At 46.5% G+C, this 18,636-nt stretch overlaps 1 protein-coding gene and 1 long non-coding RNA gene across 3 annotated transcripts in view; one reads left to right on the top strand and one right to left on the bottom strand.

The window, feature by feature from the left end:
• Positions 1 to 3,590: 3,590 nt before the first annotated feature.
• PDZRN3 (PDZ domain containing ring finger 3) overlaps positions 3,591 to 18,636 on the bottom strand; it is a 246,090-nt gene continuing 231,044 nt past the window's right edge. For both annotated transcript variants that reach the window (XM_047746711.1, XM_047746716.1), the window contains 5 exons: positions 11,074 to 11,172; positions 9,662 to 9,724; positions 7,955 to 8,056; positions 6,641 to 6,757; positions 3,591 to 6,106 (listed from right to left, as the gene is read on the bottom strand). In XM_047746711.1, coding sequence (XP_047602667.1) covers positions 4,538 to 6,106; positions 6,641 to 6,757; positions 7,955 to 8,056; positions 9,662 to 9,724; positions 11,074 to 11,172 — 1,950 coding nt within the window. In that variant the 3' untranslated portion in view covers positions 3,591 to 4,537. The remainder of the gene's footprint in view (positions 6,107 to 6,640; positions 6,758 to 7,954; positions 8,057 to 9,661; positions 9,725 to 11,073; positions 11,173 to 18,636) is intronic.
• LOC125109634 (uncharacterized) lies at positions 8,155 to 11,028 on the top strand. The gene is made up of 2 exons (XR_007130314.1): positions 8,155 to 10,056; positions 10,637 to 11,028. It is a non-coding gene; the product is annotated as an uncharacterized LOC125109634 (long non-coding RNA).

Genomic DNA, 18,636 nt, shown 5'->3' with positions numbered 1-18,636 from the left:
CTACCACTGCGAGGCAAAACCACGTTACTGGCAAATCACATGACCCCGCCGACCGCGCTCTTTCAGGATTAGCTGAAACTGGAAGCTGGGCAAAATGGATCATTTAAGCAGGAAAACCCATCTGAATGAAACCCAAAGAACCATACTCTGTTTCGTAACTGCTTTAGGGAATTCACATTTAATCAAAATTGAAGACTACAGCATTTGCCATGAGAATTCTTGCATCTTATCTCGGGTTTTAGTGATTTCTTTTTAATTAGTTGCTGCTCTGCAGAAATCTGAACGCGCTTAAAACAATTGGGAAACGAATAAAACTGGGAGCTGCATTTGCTTATGGTGCAACTGTGTTTGCTTCCTTGGTTTTAGGCAATTTCGCTAACAAGTAACCTGTAACCTGCTTCTAAGGCTACGAGGAGATAATTATTTGGTAAATTTTCATACTTCAGTTTATAATACTAATTAGTTCTCCAACTGGTATTCCCCAGGCAATGTGTGCCGTCCTCTCATCACATTTGTGCTTCTTTTGACTTGGGAATCTCCCGTTTATCATTTAAAAGATGAAAAGCTTAATTTGTGCCCCAAATTCCTAAATTTTTATGTGTCGTCTGTCCTATGTTCTTGCCAGGAGAATTAGAATACCCTGTAATTTAAAACTCAAAGAGAACGGAGCAAAACGCCCATCATTTTGAAGCAGTTTCTTTTATTGCAATCATGACTATGTTACAAGTAATGGCAGAACTTGAACAGACTGTAAGTGACTTCTTGAGAAGCGGATGGAGGCACAGTGGTGACAGGTGAAGGGTTTGGCATCCCCTGGGTGCAAATTCAAAGCCCCTCTCTACACTCATCTAGGCGGATTGCATCACCGGAGTTTAAAGCATGGCTGAGGCCACCGCCATGCTGAAGCACCCCACTGATGGGGTGAGATGGCGGGGTGGCTTTGCACACGTGTGGTTGAGAGTCTCTATCAGTGCTACAGGATAGAAATAGAATATGTGGCACATGCGTAACCAAATGTTTCTAGGAGCCACATTAAAGTGAAAAGAGATAAAATTAAAAGTATTTTCTTTAACCCAACATATGTGAAATATTATCATTTCAACATGCATGAAAATTGAAATATTTTACGTCCTTTTTTGGGGGGTATCTTTTAAATTCATTTTCTCAGAACATTTCAGTTGAGGCTAGCCATATTTTAACAACCCGCTAGGGCTAGTGGCTCCTGTATTGGATGGTATGGGAGCACGGAATCATCCATGAACTCTCATTTCTTTCCCTGTGAATTTTGAAAGTATTGTTTAAACTTGAGTTATCCAGCCAGTGGAGTGGCTGCTAGGGAGAAGTGGGGATCTGTCCTTGTAGCCCTGAGATGTATTCAGCTAGGAGAGGAATAACCATCAGCACGATGACTGGGGGAGTATGGGTGCTAGTGGTTGGTTGGATTTTAATTGCCATCAGCAACATGGTTATAAGGGAGCAGATGTTTATTCCTCGATATTAAAAACGGGTGCCCCGATCAAACAGTGCCGTCAGAGGTGACTAAAAGCAGCTTGCAAAATAAATCCATATGATTGTCCAGTTCACTTGGTCTCAGGTTGAGGTTTTTGTAACTACAGGGGAGGAACACGAATGGACTTTGTGGGCACAGAAGGCCTCCAAATGATACACAACTTACTAGGTTTTTCGGTGAGGAGAATCCTTGGCTTCCATCAGATTCTTCTCTGGGCCAAGGAAATCAGAGTATTAGCAGCTGAGGCAGGAGGGCGGCCTGTCGGCTACAGCGGAAGTTCTGTTTACACAGGAGCCAGGGTTTTACGCCAGTGAGAGCAAAAGTTGTAAATTGTCTCTTGTCACCATGACCCAGGAAAATCCCTCCATGTACCCACCGGCTCGGAAATGCCTACACCGAGAGGCACTTGGGAGCTCAGACTCACTGAAGAAATGGCAGATTCATGTCTCCTGGCTTATGGTCACTCCAGGGAATCCACTGGTGAAATGTGTTTATTTTTTGGTTGAGGGCACATGGTCACGTGCATCTGAACGAACTGTGGATATGACAGCTACCTCTCCCCTGCGGCCGTGGCATTAAGAGCTGTGGGAACGGGAGGTGGGCTCTGAATTCAGATCCCCCTTTGTTTATTGAATGAGCTACGTTTGTCTCCGTGAGCCTCTTGCTGGTGGATAAAGTGACGATTTCTGGGGTGTCTTCCAGAATTTCTTTTCGGAGTTGATTTGCCAAATTAGATTTGGAAACTTCTTCTCACATTGCAAATTATGACCAAATGTATTTATATGATAAAGTGATTTAAAATATAAGTTGTAATTGTACGATCTAGAATTGGATTTAAATGTATGCTGCTTTCCATTTCCCTGCACTTTTTCATTAAGTGGCACTGGCTGACCCCTCATTTGGAGGCGGGAGGGGAGCTCTGGTGAGAAGCTCCTCAGCTTCACTCTCATGGCACATGACTGTTGAGGCTAGAGCTCTTTGTTCCTGTGGCTACATACGTACCTCTGACTTCCGTGAGAACACACCAGGGGAGGAAAGCTATTTCCCCACAGAAACCCACATATTTCCATGTGTCTCGCAGCCATGTTTGTTCTTTGTGAAACAGTGAAAAATGGTGTGAGGCAAGAGCGCTATAGATGAGCTGCTTCTGGGAACCGAGGACCACTTCTGCTGGCGGGTGAACTTGGGAGAATATTGGAAAACCATGGCCCTGTTAGTCCACCTTTTGAGAAAACTTGTCTTTGGAGGGCTGATGAGAGTAATGCAGCAGATTTAATTGTCTTTGTAGTGCCTGGTCTGGAAGAGGGAATGAACAGACATCTTATACACTTCAATGTCTTTCCTTCACTAAATTATTGTAAGTGCGACTAAGAGTTAGCTTCAAGATTTTAGCCCCCAAGGAGGAATTTTGGTTGGAGGAGCATAGAGGGGAGTTATCTGTGAGATGTCTAACCAGCTGGTCACTTCAATCACATTTTTAGTCAGATCAGTGTGTAAACTAGATGTCTGGCAACATGGCAAATGAAATGGACTCCCTTCCTAATCCTATTTTTATTTTGTGTTTTCAGTAAGTCTTACAGTTGCAATTGGTGTCAACTATAACCAGGGAACCATTTGTAGCAAATTCATTATTTAAGATCCATCATCTTTTTGTGGCTCAGTGGTTGGGATTCTGGAAGATACCAGTTTTAAAAACCTGCTCCCTTTGGTGACCTAGGTTATTCTGTGAAAATATGAGATAGTTTGCAGAAATGGGAAGTTGGGTCTAGCCACCCAGAGTTGTTTTATCGGCAGGCAGTAATGGCTGCAATAAACCAGAGAGATTTCATTGTAAATGTGACCCTGATTGATAAACTTGCTCCTTCTCATTCTTGCTTACAGGGTAACCGGGCCAGGCTTGAGGCTTTCTGCAAGACAGCAGTCAGAATGCAGGATTCAGTGATGAGTTTTATTCCCTCTTCTTAACTGACAGACATTTGTTTTAGGTCTTTGGGTTTTGGGCAGAATGAAGGTACTGGATGATTTGAAAGAGTCAAATATTCCCAAGATAGTAGATAATATAATGGGAAAAAGAAAGAAACACTGTGAAAGGCTTTTATTTTATAAGCAACACTGCAAAAATGAGGAATCACTTCCAAACATATCAAATAGAAAATAATAATTTATTTTAACTTCATTTTACTTAGTGTTTGTAACTAATCATGATTTCATGAGCTTGCTTGTAAAACTCTGTCCCTTCAAATCTACAAAGCAAAGGTTTACTACAATGAGCACTTAAAATTCCACAAACCACCTCCATCCACAACTTTCCTTTACATGCAAATTCTTCCATCGGGCTGCAATATTTGCAAACATGCTTTAAACTTCCATAAAGCTGCATGATATTTTGCTTTCTGGTAAAACCTTTACGCTCTTGGGAACTTTCACCAGGAAAAAAAAAAAATGTTTGTTTAAATGTGTATCCCAACTCTAAACACTGCTGGTTTGGTTATGTGTATTAAATCCTAAACCACACAGTTTGGGAGTTTTGAGTTGAAGCCTTGACCTAAATTATATATTAATGGTCACTCATATGAAACACATTTAACAAAGTAACATTATAAAATAGGGTTCTGTTAAAAATACACACTGGCGGTTGTATTTGTGTTTTCGGCAGGAAAAAAAAAGCGTGTTTAACTTTTTTATATGAATATAGTTTAAACAAATTATTCTGTGAAAGTATGCTTAATAAAAGATCTTTTTGAAATTTAAACACTTTATGTAAAAGGTAGCAAGTAAAAAAGTACAATTGCTATTTGAAAAAAAGCTCTGCTTGTAACCATTGCCTTCCAAGACAGTTAAGGGTGGTTTTCTCCGCTTAAAATAGAGCTATCGACACCCAGAGTGAGTTGCAGCGTTGGCCAGTCGTGACTATAAACAGGATGACCGTATTTATCTTATATACAAAAACTTGCCGCATTGAACGAGGCAGGAATTTCTACCCCACCGGTAGCGTTCTGTCGTATGTACACCACGCGGGAGGGACAATTATACAGTCGTCACGGACAAGAAGGAATTGTATACTCTTGTACCATCTGGGGACTTTGTGCCGTGGGTTAGGAGTTCTTGGATTGTCATCCAATTGTCAAAGATCTTTTTGTTCCTCTTCTTCATCATCTTTTTGTGGCTCAGTTCGAGGATGTTCATCTCCTTCCTGTCGTCGGCCCCCTGCTGCTCCTTTAGGCAGTCGAGCCGGCTCTGCATCATGAACTCCCTCCGGCGCCGCTGCTCCTTGGCCTTCACCACGTGCTGCTTGCGCTCCTCTTTGCTCCAGTAGCGGCCCAGCTTCAGCTCGCTCACCGCGTCGTCGTCGGTGGTCATGCCGCTGCGCTCCTCGCGGATCTTGAGCGCGCGCTCCCGCAGCAGGCGGTCGCGCACCGGCCGCTTGGTGATGTAGCGCGTGCCGTCGCTGCGGACCTTGACCTTCCACTCCATGCGGGCCTCGGCCGCGCCGGCCGAGTGTAGGTCCTTGCACATGCTCACCAGGCTCATCTGGCTCTGCGCGTACTCCACGGCCGACTTCTGCTGGATCAGCTGCATGTAGCTCTGGTAGTGCTGTGCGTGCGCCGGGATGTGCGCGTGTTTGTAGGGCGAGTGCGGGAAGGGCGGCAGGTAGGAGCCGCCCAGCTTGGGGCTCGGGCCAGGGCTGCCGCCGTCGTCGCTGGGCCTCCGCTCCCTGCTCTCCGGGGCCGGGCTGGACTCCAGCTCTCGGGGCGGCGGCGGGCTGTAGCTGGCGCCGCCCGCCTCCGGATCTTCGGTGATGGAGAGCAGGTTCCGGGAGCACGGCCCGTAGGCCTCCGCGCTCCCCGCCGCCCCCTCGCCGCCCGCGCAGCCGCCGCCCTCCGCCACTCTCCTCAGGGAGTTGTCTGGGGATATTTCCAAGGTGAGCGGGGTGCTGCGGCAGCTCTCGCCCGTGTTGTAGGCGCTCGAGCTGTCCTTGTCGGATTTCTCGGGGAGCTCGGTGATGTCCGACAGCTCGTGGCGGCGGACGTCCACGCTGGTGTTGTAGTTGCGGAAGCCGCTGTGGTGCAGCATCCAAGACTCGCGGTACTGCTCGCGGAGCTGCTGCATCTTGTGCGCCCGCACGATGCTCAGGCACTCCAGCTCGATGCTGCGCAGCTCCTCGTTCAGCAGCTCCAGCTCCTTGTCCACGCTCTCGGGGTCGCTCTTGCTGGCGTCCAGGGGGCTGCTGGCGTAGTACAGGCTGTAGGGGCTGCTGCTCTTGGCCTGGCACTTGAGCTCCAGGAGCTCGCGGAAACGCTCGCATTCGTCCACTGGGATGCCCAGGTAGTCGGCGTCGACGCAGTCGGCCGACAGGAAGGACTCGTTGCTGAAGGGCAGGTCGCCGCTGCCCAGGGTGTCCTGGCTGCACGTGAGCTTCCTCTGCCCAGCCAGCGGGGTGGACAAGGCGGTGGCGTCGTCGCCATTGTTCTCCTGCTCCGAGCTCTCGTCGTTGCGCGTGCTCTCATCGGTGCGTCCCACGCCGCTGTCCTTCTCGTGCTGGTTGGACAGGATGGTGGCTGTATCGGTGGTCCCCCCGTCTTCTTCGTGCTTCTTCTGGAACAAGAACAAACGGCCACGGTGAGGGAGGTGCGGACCGCAGCGGCCACGAGCCCTGCAGGACAAGGGCTGCTGGTCGGGGCAGGCTCTGCGTCTCTAAGGCTGAGGGGCCGCGGATGCTCTCCGTACCTCGCCATCAGGCAGACCCACCCGGGCTAAACACCTCCTCAGTTCTCCCACCTGTAAGACGAGGGTATTAGTGAATGGGGAGCAGGAGGCACAGAGGGCCTTACCACTCAGCAGTGCGTTTTCAGGACCCTGACCACAGAGGTGGCACAGAATAGGGCTACAGAGCTCTAAGAAGCTCAGGCTACACCGACGGAATTGTTCTACTTTTGAAAACATGACTTCATGCTTCCTAATGTGTGTTAAAGCTGGCTCAGGTGTTTTCCAAGCAGATAGCTCGTCAGCTGGACCTCAGCATGACTACTGTGCTTTCAGAGCCCAGCCCCACTCCCTGGGTGGGGGAGGATATCGGCTTGGGCTGTGCTGGTGTGCAGAGGGGAAGGCACGGCGGTGGGGGGGTGTCACCTGCTGCAGCACACCAGCGGTGAACTGCATGGCCTGATGGTGCTGCTCCTCCAGCATGTCCATGTGCAGCTGGTCCAGGAAGTCATTGCGGTCATCGTCCATCCAGCCCTCGTCCAGCTGCAGAGAGAGAGCAGCCCACACCGGCCTCAGACAGGATTCCTTTTGCTTTCATTTACTTTTTAAAAGAAAGGACATTAACTTGGGGTCAAAGACTTCTTAGGCTCTCTCTGGGAGGCCTGAAAACGCAGTGTGCCTGTTGTTTGGCCTCCTTCATGGTCAAGAGCCCTTCCACCCTAGGAAAGTCTCTGCTGGCCACCGCTGTCTTTTCTCCAGGGGATGCTCCTGCATCCACAGGGGCTACTTTCAGGGAAGCAGGCCACCTAGGAGGGGTCCTGGACAGCTAGCCCTGCCCCTGCTGGCTGGCCCACACATGGGTTTAGCAGGCCCTGAAGACAAACTATTTGCGGTGCTGGAAGCGTTCCTTTCAACACAGAACGTGGTTCTGCTAACTACCTGTCTGGGGCAAAACCCCTCGCTTTGATCACGCCCAAGTCTTCCTAGCGCAGACTACTCAGGGGTCAGATGTGGCCTGCCGCCCGTGGACTGTCTGCAGCCACTTCTGTGCTACTGTAGTAGAGTCTAGTGATGGCACCAGAGGCTATATGGCCCCCAAAGCCAGACACTGAGAAAAGGTTTTCTGAGCAATGGTGCTTTCATTTTTTAAAATAAAAGTTGTATTTTATGTTTAAGAGATACATGGTGATGACTGAATATACATCAACATAGGTAATTCCTAGAGTCAAGCTCATTAACATAGCATTTCCTCACAGAGGAAAATCTGTGTGTGTGTGTGTATGTGTGTGATGAGATCACCTGAGATTTACTCTCTCATCAAAGATTTAGCAGCAATGCACTATTATTAGCCACAGCTACTGTGCTATACCTTCCCTCCACTCTGCAGCTGGAGATGAGGTCCGCACTGACCCTGGCTGGAACACCTGTCAGGCTTTGCAAATGCCAACATCTAGATGGTTATGACCTTGGCTCTCCCTTGTTTTCTTCTTCATGACCATTCCTACGCTAATGAGCCTGCTGGGCCTACAGTGTGATGTCAGGCTGGATGTCAGTGCCCTCCTTAAACGGTTAAAACATAAAACAGATTTTAGGTCATATCAAGTGAGACGACTTTTTCAGGGTGTACAAAGTGCCTTCAAATTCAGACCCAATACTTGGGCAGTGGTCTACAGTGCCGTGGACTTGGGTTTTTGGTTGCAGCAACACAGACCCAGCTTCTCATGCAGGAAGCGGACCCACCTGGAGTTCAGGTCTTGCAATCAGCAAGGAAAAGTTCTTGTTTTCTTCACTGGTTAGGAGAGCCACAGCCTCTTCACGGTTCTGTACCTCTATCCCATTAATCTTAAAAAAAAAAAAAAAAAAAAAAAGGGTGAGGAGGCAATGGAGGGGTGGACAATAGTATAATGAGATCATAACAAAATCATTCTATACTGTTCCAGGCCTCCGTGTGTCAAGCCGTCACAGCTGGAGCAGAGAACTTCCATGGAGCTTGCAAAGAATGCTCATTTTCCGAAGGAAAGGCCTTGCTCAGACTGGTCTATCAGTCAGCCGTGACAGGTGTACAAGGCAACTAATGTGGAAACTATGTGAACATAAGTGGCTGAGACTCCAGAAGGCAGACTGAGAAAAATCACCATGTTGTGAAGAGGGAACATCTGAGCAATTTAATCAGACATAATACTCAGGCAGGAACATAAAGGGAATATACTAATGCATTATTATAGGCATTTTCAGATAATAGGGGAGAAAAAGCAGCAGCAGGTCTCATGTGACCATTATGGAAGTTGAGGGCAAACAAGGAAATGGCATTATACGTGGTGGTCTGTGTGCCCAGTTTGTCACTTGAACTTCGTTAGGTTGGACAAAAAGTTTAGCAGGAGGGACCCTCACAAATTGCTCCAGGGCACAGAGGAATGGTCTCAAGAGCAGGGAGGGGACCCTTCCATCCAACACAGGCCAGTGAACCAAGAGGCAACAGAGGGGGTGACCCTACTGGTTGGGGTGAATGAACCCAGTGACCCGTGGAGGTAGGCAGGGCCATGTCTGGAACCCAGGACTTCCGTGCCCCGTAGTAAAAGCTAAAGGAAAAGGACAGCATCCCCAAGTGGTGGGACTGCTGATGAGTCAGAGCATTTAGGAATGAAGGTATGGGTTACTTCACCAGCGAATGGTCGTTAAGCAGCTGAGGTTGGGGTTGAAATCTGGGGAAATGCAGACGAAGCAGTGGAAAAAGGGAAGATAAATGACTCACAGTGCAGTAAGTCATGGCAGATACAAACACAGTGGAACACAAATGGTAAGATAGGAATGAGGGGAGGTAGAAGCTAAGCCTTGTGGACACAGTGGACCAAACGATCTCCATTTCTGGGAGATTAAAGAAGACTGTAGCTGGAACAAGCAGTCTCATTTGGACTCCAAAGAGCAACAGGGCTTCAGGTAAAGAAACTATCCTCAGAAGCCCTTCTAAATGTCAAGTCATGAAATTTAAAAGGCTTCTCCAACAATTTTACTAAATTTTCCAAAGATGTTCCTATTTTAAGGACAAGACCAAACTTGACATTCGTGGTCCAGAATAACTCCTTAGAGAAATAAAAAATGAGAATTATTCTGGTTCACAAGTTGCAGACTATTGGCTTGACTTGGGCCCTGGCAGTGCTGTGCTGGGCCCTGCAGAAAGAATGGAAGGCAATAAGGTGCGTCTTCTGTAAGGTGCTGGGGCAGCGCTGTCCAATTGTCCTAGGCCTTACCACTCCCTGGTGCGTGTCACTTTGCAGGGTCTTTGCTTCACTCATTAATTTAACTTCTGGCCTCCCTGTACATCTGACTTGGTGATCCTTGTTCTTTAATGTCTTCTGCACTTTCAACCCTAAAGCCACTATCATCATCCATAAAATGTGCTCGTCAGGGACAGGCAGGGACGAGGCCTCTGATGGAAGGCTGACCTACCTGGACGATGCGGTCTCCTTCTCGGATGCGCCCATCCTTGGCCGCAATGCTGTTAGGGTCGATCTGAAACACACACGGACAGGTCAGCATGGAGTGGATACTGAAGACACATATGAGAATAAACAGCAGCACTTCTCAAAGGCTGTCTGACACGCAGTCCTGCTTATCCCTGTTTTTGTTTTGCACAGAAATAAACAAGACTTGGTGTCATGCAAGGAGAGGCAAACGTGGATTAATCTGTTTCCAAGCCTTTCCTGGGCGGGCACTTGGATCCCTGCATGGCCTCCTTGTGACAGGGTGGTGTGCACAGACCCTGCCGACCTGAGGGATGGAGAGGCACAGCTCACGTTCATCGCAGGCACCGAAATGAAAACCAAAGTGTGATGCAGAACAAGGTAAACCAGACCCTACGCCTATGCTGATGAGCGACCCTACCTTGATTATTTTCCTAAATCGTTCCATTTTGGAAAGTAACTTTAAAAAATGAAATATAATTGAGACAAGTGGGATGAAGTATGGGAAAAATCCCCCCAAATTCAGGAATGGTGGACCATCTTAAGCTTGGTGAATAAAGTACACCCAAAGGGATAACTATTAAGCCTAGTAAACACATCCCTTGGCTCATCCCACAGAGAGAGGTTTCATGTCCTGACAAAACTGAGTGTCTGTGCTCGTGTGGATGGGACCCTCGGGTTAAGTATCTATGTTGTATCACACCGCATTGTCTTCTCTAAAAAGATCACAATAGGGGCGCCTGGGTGGCTCAGTGGGTTAAAGCCTCTGCCTTCAGCTCAGGTCATGATCCCAGGGTCCTGGGATTGAGCCCCACATTGGGCTCTCTGCTCAGCGGGGAGCCTGCTTCCCCCTCTCTCTCCGCTTGCCTTTCCACCTACTTGTGATCTCTGTCAAATACATAAATAAAATCTTTAAAAAAAAAAAAAAGATCACAATAGCTTCCATCTCTGTCCATTGCAGTCATATTTAACTTACATGAGTGCAGCGATATACACAGTCAACAAAAAGGAAAAAATAAAGAAATACTTTAAAAAGTGTAAATGATTCCATCCACCATCCCATTTAATGGACATGAGAAAGGAAATGTGAATTGCTGTCCCCTCGGGGTTGAACACACAAAACCGTGTAAACGGCTCCATTTTTTGGCCGATTTGCAGGCTTCTCAAGTGTAATTTCGCCTTATATGCTGACTGACATTTGAACTTAACCCCCATGTAAAGATGTAACTTCACGGTCTATGTGATGAAGGGGAGAAAGACATTTGGGTCTTTCCAAAGACTTGTCAATGAGCCAGAGTGAAGGCTGGTTAACATGTAACAGGAAAAAGCCCAATAAAGCAAAACCCAAACACCTCCTCTGGTCTTGGGATGATACTTATAAATGCTCAGCCTTCGTACCTCACTTATGTAAATCCCAAGGTCATCTTCATCATCTGTCCGGTAGCACACGGTGAGGCCCAGCTTGTCCTGGCTGTTCATTCTGTAGAGATCCACTTCCTAGACAAAGAAAAGGCCACTGCAGTGAGCTTCCAGCAGGCAGGGAGAGCTGGGAGGGGTCAAATGCTTTAGAAATACTTTGTTTCAATGATGAACTGGGTTTCTTTGTATTTGACTGTATAGAGTGGTTAACTTACTAAACAAAAAGTGATTATGGACACAGGATCAATGCCCACGGCATATCTGACCTTTCAGTCAATATAAAGTCATTTTGAAAATAGTTATTTTATTGATCCCCCAAAAGAAAAATAACCTATATTTCACTCAGTGTCAAGACTTCTGGGGTTGGGCTTTTAAAAAGCCTTCTTTCAACGTCTGCCACAAACGAGACTATTTCCATACCCCAAACCATCCAGCCATTTCAGTACAAATGTTTCCAATGTGTTCGGTTAGATTATTTCACATTGCGTTCCCTTAATATTCACAGTAATAGAACTTGCAAACAGATTACACATAAATTGATCCAAGAAAGGAGGGTAACGTGATAGTGTGCAATTAATGCTTTCCACAACAGCTGTGATATTTACAGTCGAGAAATTAGTTTCAGCCGCTATTACTGCAAATTAAATAAGATAAAAGCAAAGTGAGCCCAAATGCGAGACACATGAGCACAGGGAACACCACTGTATTTGCCAGTTAGTCTATGCGGCAGAATGAAGTCAGAACTCCGAAAATTGCTGGAGTCTTGGGAGGAAGTTCTGGGTTTTCTGAAAGTATCAACCAGCCAAGTTGTCCCCTCTGCCACACTGCCAACTGCCCCTGTGAGATTCTGCAGCGCTAAGCTGAGGCCTGTCTGAAGGGCTGCCTGAGAAGGTCTCCAGCAGGTCTCCCGGTCTGGTTTTTACGTCGCCTGCTCACCAGCTGGGAGGGGGGAGGTGCTGAGAGACTGGGTCTCGGAAACCATGGTCTCTGGGGACCACTTCCTCTCTCCACAGTATTCTTGGTGGGTGGTAAGAATGCAGTCGTCCTTGTGGGGAAGTTCAAAGCAGATACTTCCTGAAACCTCCCCTGTGAAAGGCAAGGTCCCAACACCGTGGACACTTTCAAGGTGGAGGAACAGCAGGTGCAAATGTCCTGGGCCAAATGCCAAAGCCCTATGTGCAAAGTGGAGAGAGGTGGGCTGAGCATGGCCAGGCATGAGGCCAGACCAGGTCAGGAGGACCCCCTCCACAGGCCAGCATGAGAAGCCCAGATCTTACTTTGCCATTGTGGGAACCCATGAAAAAGATTTAAGTGAGGACTGCCCTGATGGGACAGATTCCTTTCGGCAGTCTTTCTGGCAGATGTATGGAGAGTAATGTGATGGTGAAGGGTTGGGGCTGTGAAGACAGGAAGACCTGGGTTCAGATCCCAAAGCTACATTTTCTGGTACCTCCATCATGGGCCTGTGGCTGTATCTAAGCCTGTCTCCTCACTAGGCAATGCCATTCTGCTGCCTCGGGTGGGGGAAGACTCAGTGAGGTAAGACACGTGGACAGCTTCAGCACAGTACTTGGCCCAGAGTTAATAGGAAACGGTAGTAAAATAATTACTGCAGGTATGTTTACCTGCCTCAAGTCCCAGCACTTGCGTGTAGCAGAGGGGTTATATCTCACACATGCCCCTTCCCCAATAAAGTAACTTTGTTTTCTGAATATTGATATGTTAATTAATTCACTGACTTCCTAATTATAGCTTTAGCAATATGGCAAATTTTCATTAAACGAAATCCCATTAATTTCTGATACTTCAGTTGGATGGAAATGTCTTTCCTCCTGTTTTGAGAACTGGACTGAGCAGCACAGTAAGGGAGGAAGCAGGAGTTTGAAGGTCACATGTAACTACAAGGGCCGATTCTTTCCAAATAGTTTGGAGTAACCCATTTGCATACCTCACATAATATTACCAGTCACACATCCTCCTCTTACGTTTCAAACACAAGCCCACATCTCTGTCTCAGGTTACACTTCCTTTGGGTCTGGTTAGAAGGAAAGACTTTTTCCGTTTTGGCCCTTATCACAGTTAATGTGTGTCAGTGGAATTTCATGATGGTTTGTTTGGGTCCAACTGCACAACTATAGGCAAATGCTGCCACCGAGCGCTGTGCTATCATGGCAGACGCCAGATGGTTCGGGAACGGGTCCATGGGCAACCAAAGCAGAGAGAGGGAGAGAACAGGAAAGGCTGGAGGAAGGAAAATGAGAAAGACAATAAATGCTGTGATAGTCCTTTTAACAGAAGCACAAATGGTGATATGAGTTACAGCTTTTTTCTGAGCAACTGGCCACCAAGGTGAGTTTCTAAGCATAATGGATTTCAAAGTTCCACTGGGCTTTATTCTAGAACCCAGAGTGAGCTTCCAAGTGTGATTTTAAGGAATAAGTGCAGAAACTGAGGGAAGGATTTAGAAACTACTAGAGCATTTGGATATTGTCATAATACCCAAGAACAAGATGAGCAAGCTTGGCTTCCTGACCGAAGTGTGTGTTGGTTCAGGTGCTGGCTCAAGTGGCAAAGTTTATACAGGATGAGCTATATAGCGTGCCACATGGTAGAACCACGTATCAGTGACACACTGAAGCTGGTTGGTCCTCCTGGTTTTTCAGTATAGAGCGTCTGAGAAGCACAGCTCTCCAACACACATCTAGAAGTGAGGGCTCCATCTGAAAACCTAGGAAAGTGAAAAGTCTGGAAATCGTTGTCTTGGAAAAGAACAGCATAATGTACTAGGATTATTCAAGACAGAAAAAGGAAGGCTCTTAAGGAATGGGATAGCTGAAGGTCTGCTACATAAAAAAGGATTACATTCATTTGGCTTGGTTTCCAAAATGTAGACAATCTGCTGTCTCAAGTGTTGGGTAAATGATTTAAAAAAAAAAACAAAAAACCTAGCTTGAACAGCATTTCTACTCTATTTTTTGGTCAGGATTTTGACTGACAGATAGTTGGAGAACTATGAAGCTATAAATGTGGACATCAGTTCATGCTGTTATTGGTGGGAGGCTTTTTTCCCCTGTACTTTACTCTTCTGAATCTGCCAGTTCCTTTCAACAAATCTTTTAAAACCAGGGAGGAAACTTTCTTAGAACAAGATGTCAGGCTGGAAAGGAATACATCCTAAAGTGTTGCTTTAAAATAGTTTCACCTGAATTTCTGATACCTGAATCATGGATAATCCCTTATGCTGTCCTTGAACACATTTTTATATGCTGCTATTAACCTCATAAGTGATTAGCAAATCAATAATAGATTTCCAACACACTGCTGGAAATGACACATAATACATGATGGTCAACATTTCCACATTTGTGCATGGGAGACGAGAGGTTTTCATTACCAGATCTATTCCCAGTTAGCAATACTCTGAGAGTGCAGGGCTCCTACCTACAGCACAGAGATTTAGCCAACATTGCATTTAGCCTTTAAATCCCATTGCAAATCCTCCCAGGACAGACTGTCGTGGCTACAATCACATTTTCACTTTGGTCAGATTTGACTTAAATACTACAAAAGCTGAATTCCATCCTTGACATGGATGAGAAGCTGGCTCTGGCATCAAACACACGTGTGTGTGTGTGTGTGCGCGCGCGCGCGCACACACACACACACACACACACACACACACCCCATGAGAGGGCAGAGCACAGGAGGAACCAACTCTTACTATGCTTGCCCTGAGTATGTTAAAGCTTTCTTTTCCACTCACAATTCCAGTTGGCTGTGAAGCAAACTTTAGGACTTGACTTTTAGAACAGATTCAAGAAGGGGAGTGTAATTCTAGTTTAGGGAGTAGTCCTCTGGAAATAACTTTCTATCTTAGAAGTGGTCTAGTTTTAAAAATGATGAGTGGTACAGGATAGACTTATGCTGGTATTACATTTCTCAGTGGTGGGAAAGGAAAGGAAAGGTTTACTCCAGGTATGTTCTTGACATTGATATTAGGAAGGGTGGCTTGGCCTAGAACGTCTCCTTGTGTTACCTGGATCTTCTGAGGAACACTACACAAACACCAGAAAAGCTTCACTTAGAAGGCAGATGGTACAACTTAGCTCTGGTCACTCAATTTCCAAGGGACAGTTCAACATTGGAGAATGAGCCTAGATGCTCATAGTTAGGCAAAGAGTGAGCCATAAAAGGTTTTCAGAAGCTCTTGGAAAACAATACTGTAAAAACTGCTACTGTCCTAGCTGTGTGTAAATCTGAGTTTTACCTTGGTTGCTCATCAAGATTATATTAAGGCAATAGTTGAATCATGAGTTTTGAAGTAAAGAAAAGCCTAATGTAGTGTGCACAGTAGGTGCCTCAGAATTGAATGAAGGAGCTTGCAATTCCAAGGCAGAAAAAAAAAAGTCCACATGAACAACCATCTTGGCTGGGCCATGAGCAAGCCAGGCGACCTTGGGAAAGTCACTTCACTTCTCTGAAACATCTCAGCTATTCTACAATTTCCCAACCAGATATGGTATATTTGGGGGCCTGAGCAGACAATTCTCCAAACTCACTGGCTGGCTTGTCAATTCTCAACATTGCATTCTGCCTCAAAGCTAAAGGCAGAGTCTTACCCAACTGAGCACATCACTGAAAGCTTAGAGGTTATCAATATATATCTGTCTGTGATGATGGAGATAAGATTTCAAAGAAGACCATTAATCAAACCGGTATGAATAATGTATTAGCATTATCTGGATTATAGCTCCCCTACCACTGGTGTCCTGTTGCTTACTGGTCTAGATGGACTCTTGGATAAAAATGAACTGCTAAGCCTGACATTTCAGATGAAATTGAAACGATAGCCCAATTAAGAGAATTAATGGGGCCATTCCACCTGGGTGATTCAAGCTTTCTGTTTCAACGTCAGCCACTTTAATCAGAGGGGATCCCAAAGACTAATTTCAGTGGCTTATCCCACACCAGGAAGACGGGTCACTGCAGCATACCTCTACCTTATCGGTTCAGAACTGCTGTGCCAACATCTTTAAATCATTTCCATTGTCTATGGGTCTATGCATGGGGCGGGCTACATGCAACGCAGAGCTGTCTCTAGAGAGGCTGCACTTCCCTTTGAGAACCTTCACTGGAGATAAGGTAAGGCATTTATTCCTCCACTCCACAAATGTTTACGGGGTGTCTGCCATGTGCCGAGTATCCTAGGCACGAGGAGTGGAGCCACGAATGAGCTGGATGAGAGCCCAGCTCTCATGGAACTTCTGTTCTAGGCGGGGAGGCCAGAGAGCAGAGCAGGCAGAAGGTCCTGGTGTGCAGACGGTAGCGCAAAGAACAGGCAAGTGCCAAATGTACTGGGACTAGGTGAGGAGGCCAACTCCATGAGGGCAGGGCTGACCAGGGAAGGCTTCCTGGAGGAGTTCTTGAGCTGCGCCTGAAAGGCTGAAGACAAGTGGATCGATTGGCTGGGATGTCCTGCATCGCCTCCAGCATAATCCCAATTCCCTAGTGATCTACTTCGGTTACTTGATGAAACCCAGTTTGGAGGTCATTTTAGTCTCCCTGTTGAAACTGTAGCTTTTCTTCTCTTTTCTCACCCCAAAATGACATCATTAGAACACAACATAGGTGAGGGTAGTTTCACAGCTTGGAAGTGAGGGGGGCTACTGATAAACCGACTGGGAAATTAACATGCTAGATTAAGGAAAAAGCCTTCTTCAAACATCTATTTTCCTTCTTAATTGCCTCCAGGAAGATCTAGAGCAGGTGTTCAGTACCTGAAAATTTATGGGTAATTATGTGGCTGCTCAACCCTTGGGCATACTTGGGTATAATCCTTTTAGCTTTACACAGTTTCACAATAACAGGGATTTGACACTTACCTAAATACGATCATTTTGTGTGCTTTAAAAGACAGAACATCTGTTTTTCTCTGTGCATTTGCTTCTATAATATCCCAACACACTCATATATTTTCCTCCTATATAGTATCCACGGAACAAGTTATTTTTCAAAAGGTATGGATGTTGATCTCATCCAACTTGGACGACGGGTGGTGTGTTGAGACTGACCCCCTAACTCAAAACACGCTGCTCTTTTTGTAATCTAACCCCAGAGTCGGGGGCAGGGGATAGAAGAGGATGGAACGTAGCAGAGACAGAGTGTGGACTGCTCTATGAAACCTGGTGAGAAGCATGGATGACAGGTACGTGCCAACCTCCCTAAAAACTGGGTCTGCTTTAGAAACTCCGTTCTTGGCACTGAGGTTCGTTTGAGCATCTGGGAGCTGACCAGACTACCATCCAAGGACGTGCCTCTGCAATGGGGCAAAGCATTGGAGGTACACTGTTCTCTACGGGAGAGTGCCTCCCGGGAAGGGGCCACACTGAGCTTCCGGAAGACTCCACGCCCTTACCACAGGACTCAGGATGGGCCTCTTATCCCAAACCACCAGGTTCACTTTGTGAGATGTGCTTACTTAACAAAAATAACCTGGTGACATCTCAGCTAAGGACAAAAGTCCAGAGGGGAAAGCAACCTTCCCACTTGGCGTGCACCCATGACCATATTTTGGCTTTCTTAGGAGATGGCGAGCCTCCTGTCTAATAATCCTAAGGGCTTAGGAACTGCGAGGGACGTGAGCTCCTTAAAGGCAAGCAGGGTGGTGACTTCCTGATTTTGCATTTCCAGCTCCAGTGTATTCTGTGCAACAGATGATTAGTGCAAATGGGCAAGTCGAAATGAAAATAATCATGGACGTAAAGTCTCATGGCATCAAAGGTCTAATGTAAAACACTCAGCAAAAAAAGAAAAGAAAAGAAAACAGGTTTCAGGGAAAATTGCAGAGAGACCTTTTTGGAACAGGCACTTTTTACTATCAAATTTCACTTTGTTTGCATTGCAAAAAAAATAAAACACTCAACTGATTTTCCAAATATTTGGGTCGCTTGTCTCTGCTTTTTGCTCATGAAAAGAAAGAAGTCTATACAGAATGGAATGCACAACCAAAGCCTTGCTGCTTTGCCCCCTGAGCAAATGGAAACTTGGATTTTTTTACTTCTAGGTGGGGCCCCTCCAACTTGAGTGTGCACCGAGACACCTGGGGATCTTGTTAAAAATGCAGATTCTGACTCAGCAGGTCTGAGGGCCAAGACTGCATTTCCTGCCATCTCCCAGGGGATGCTGTGCCAGTCCTGGCACCACATTTGGAGAAGCAAGATTCTAGGGAACTGTTTTAGAGTGCCTTCTACCAAAAGCAAGGCAGTTCATGCTGAGAAGGTTACCACCTTTAGGAAGATGGACTCTGCCGTCTGGGCTAGTCTAAACACTTCTTTAACACTAGCTGATCTCCTGAGTAAGAGAGGTGGGCTGGGGTGAACCGGCCCCAGGCCCCCCAGGCCTCACTGGGCCCCATCAATGATGCACACCAGGATTTGGTAACATTGCCTGGGGGCCACTGTATGTACTGTGTAGAACCTTTTCTTTATGGCAGTTGATGCTAATTTTCTGTCTGAGGCAGTCATAGTGCATTGCCTTTAAAAT

Source organism: Lutra lutra, chromosome 1 (genome assembly GCF_902655055.1).
Source record: "Lutra lutra chromosome 1, mLutLut1.2, whole genome shotgun sequence".
Classification (NCBI taxonomy): Eukaryota; Metazoa; Chordata; class Mammalia; order Carnivora; family Mustelidae; genus Lutra; species Lutra lutra.
Note: the sequence above shows the minus strand (reverse complement) of the source record. Positions and strands in the feature narration are given on the sequence as shown.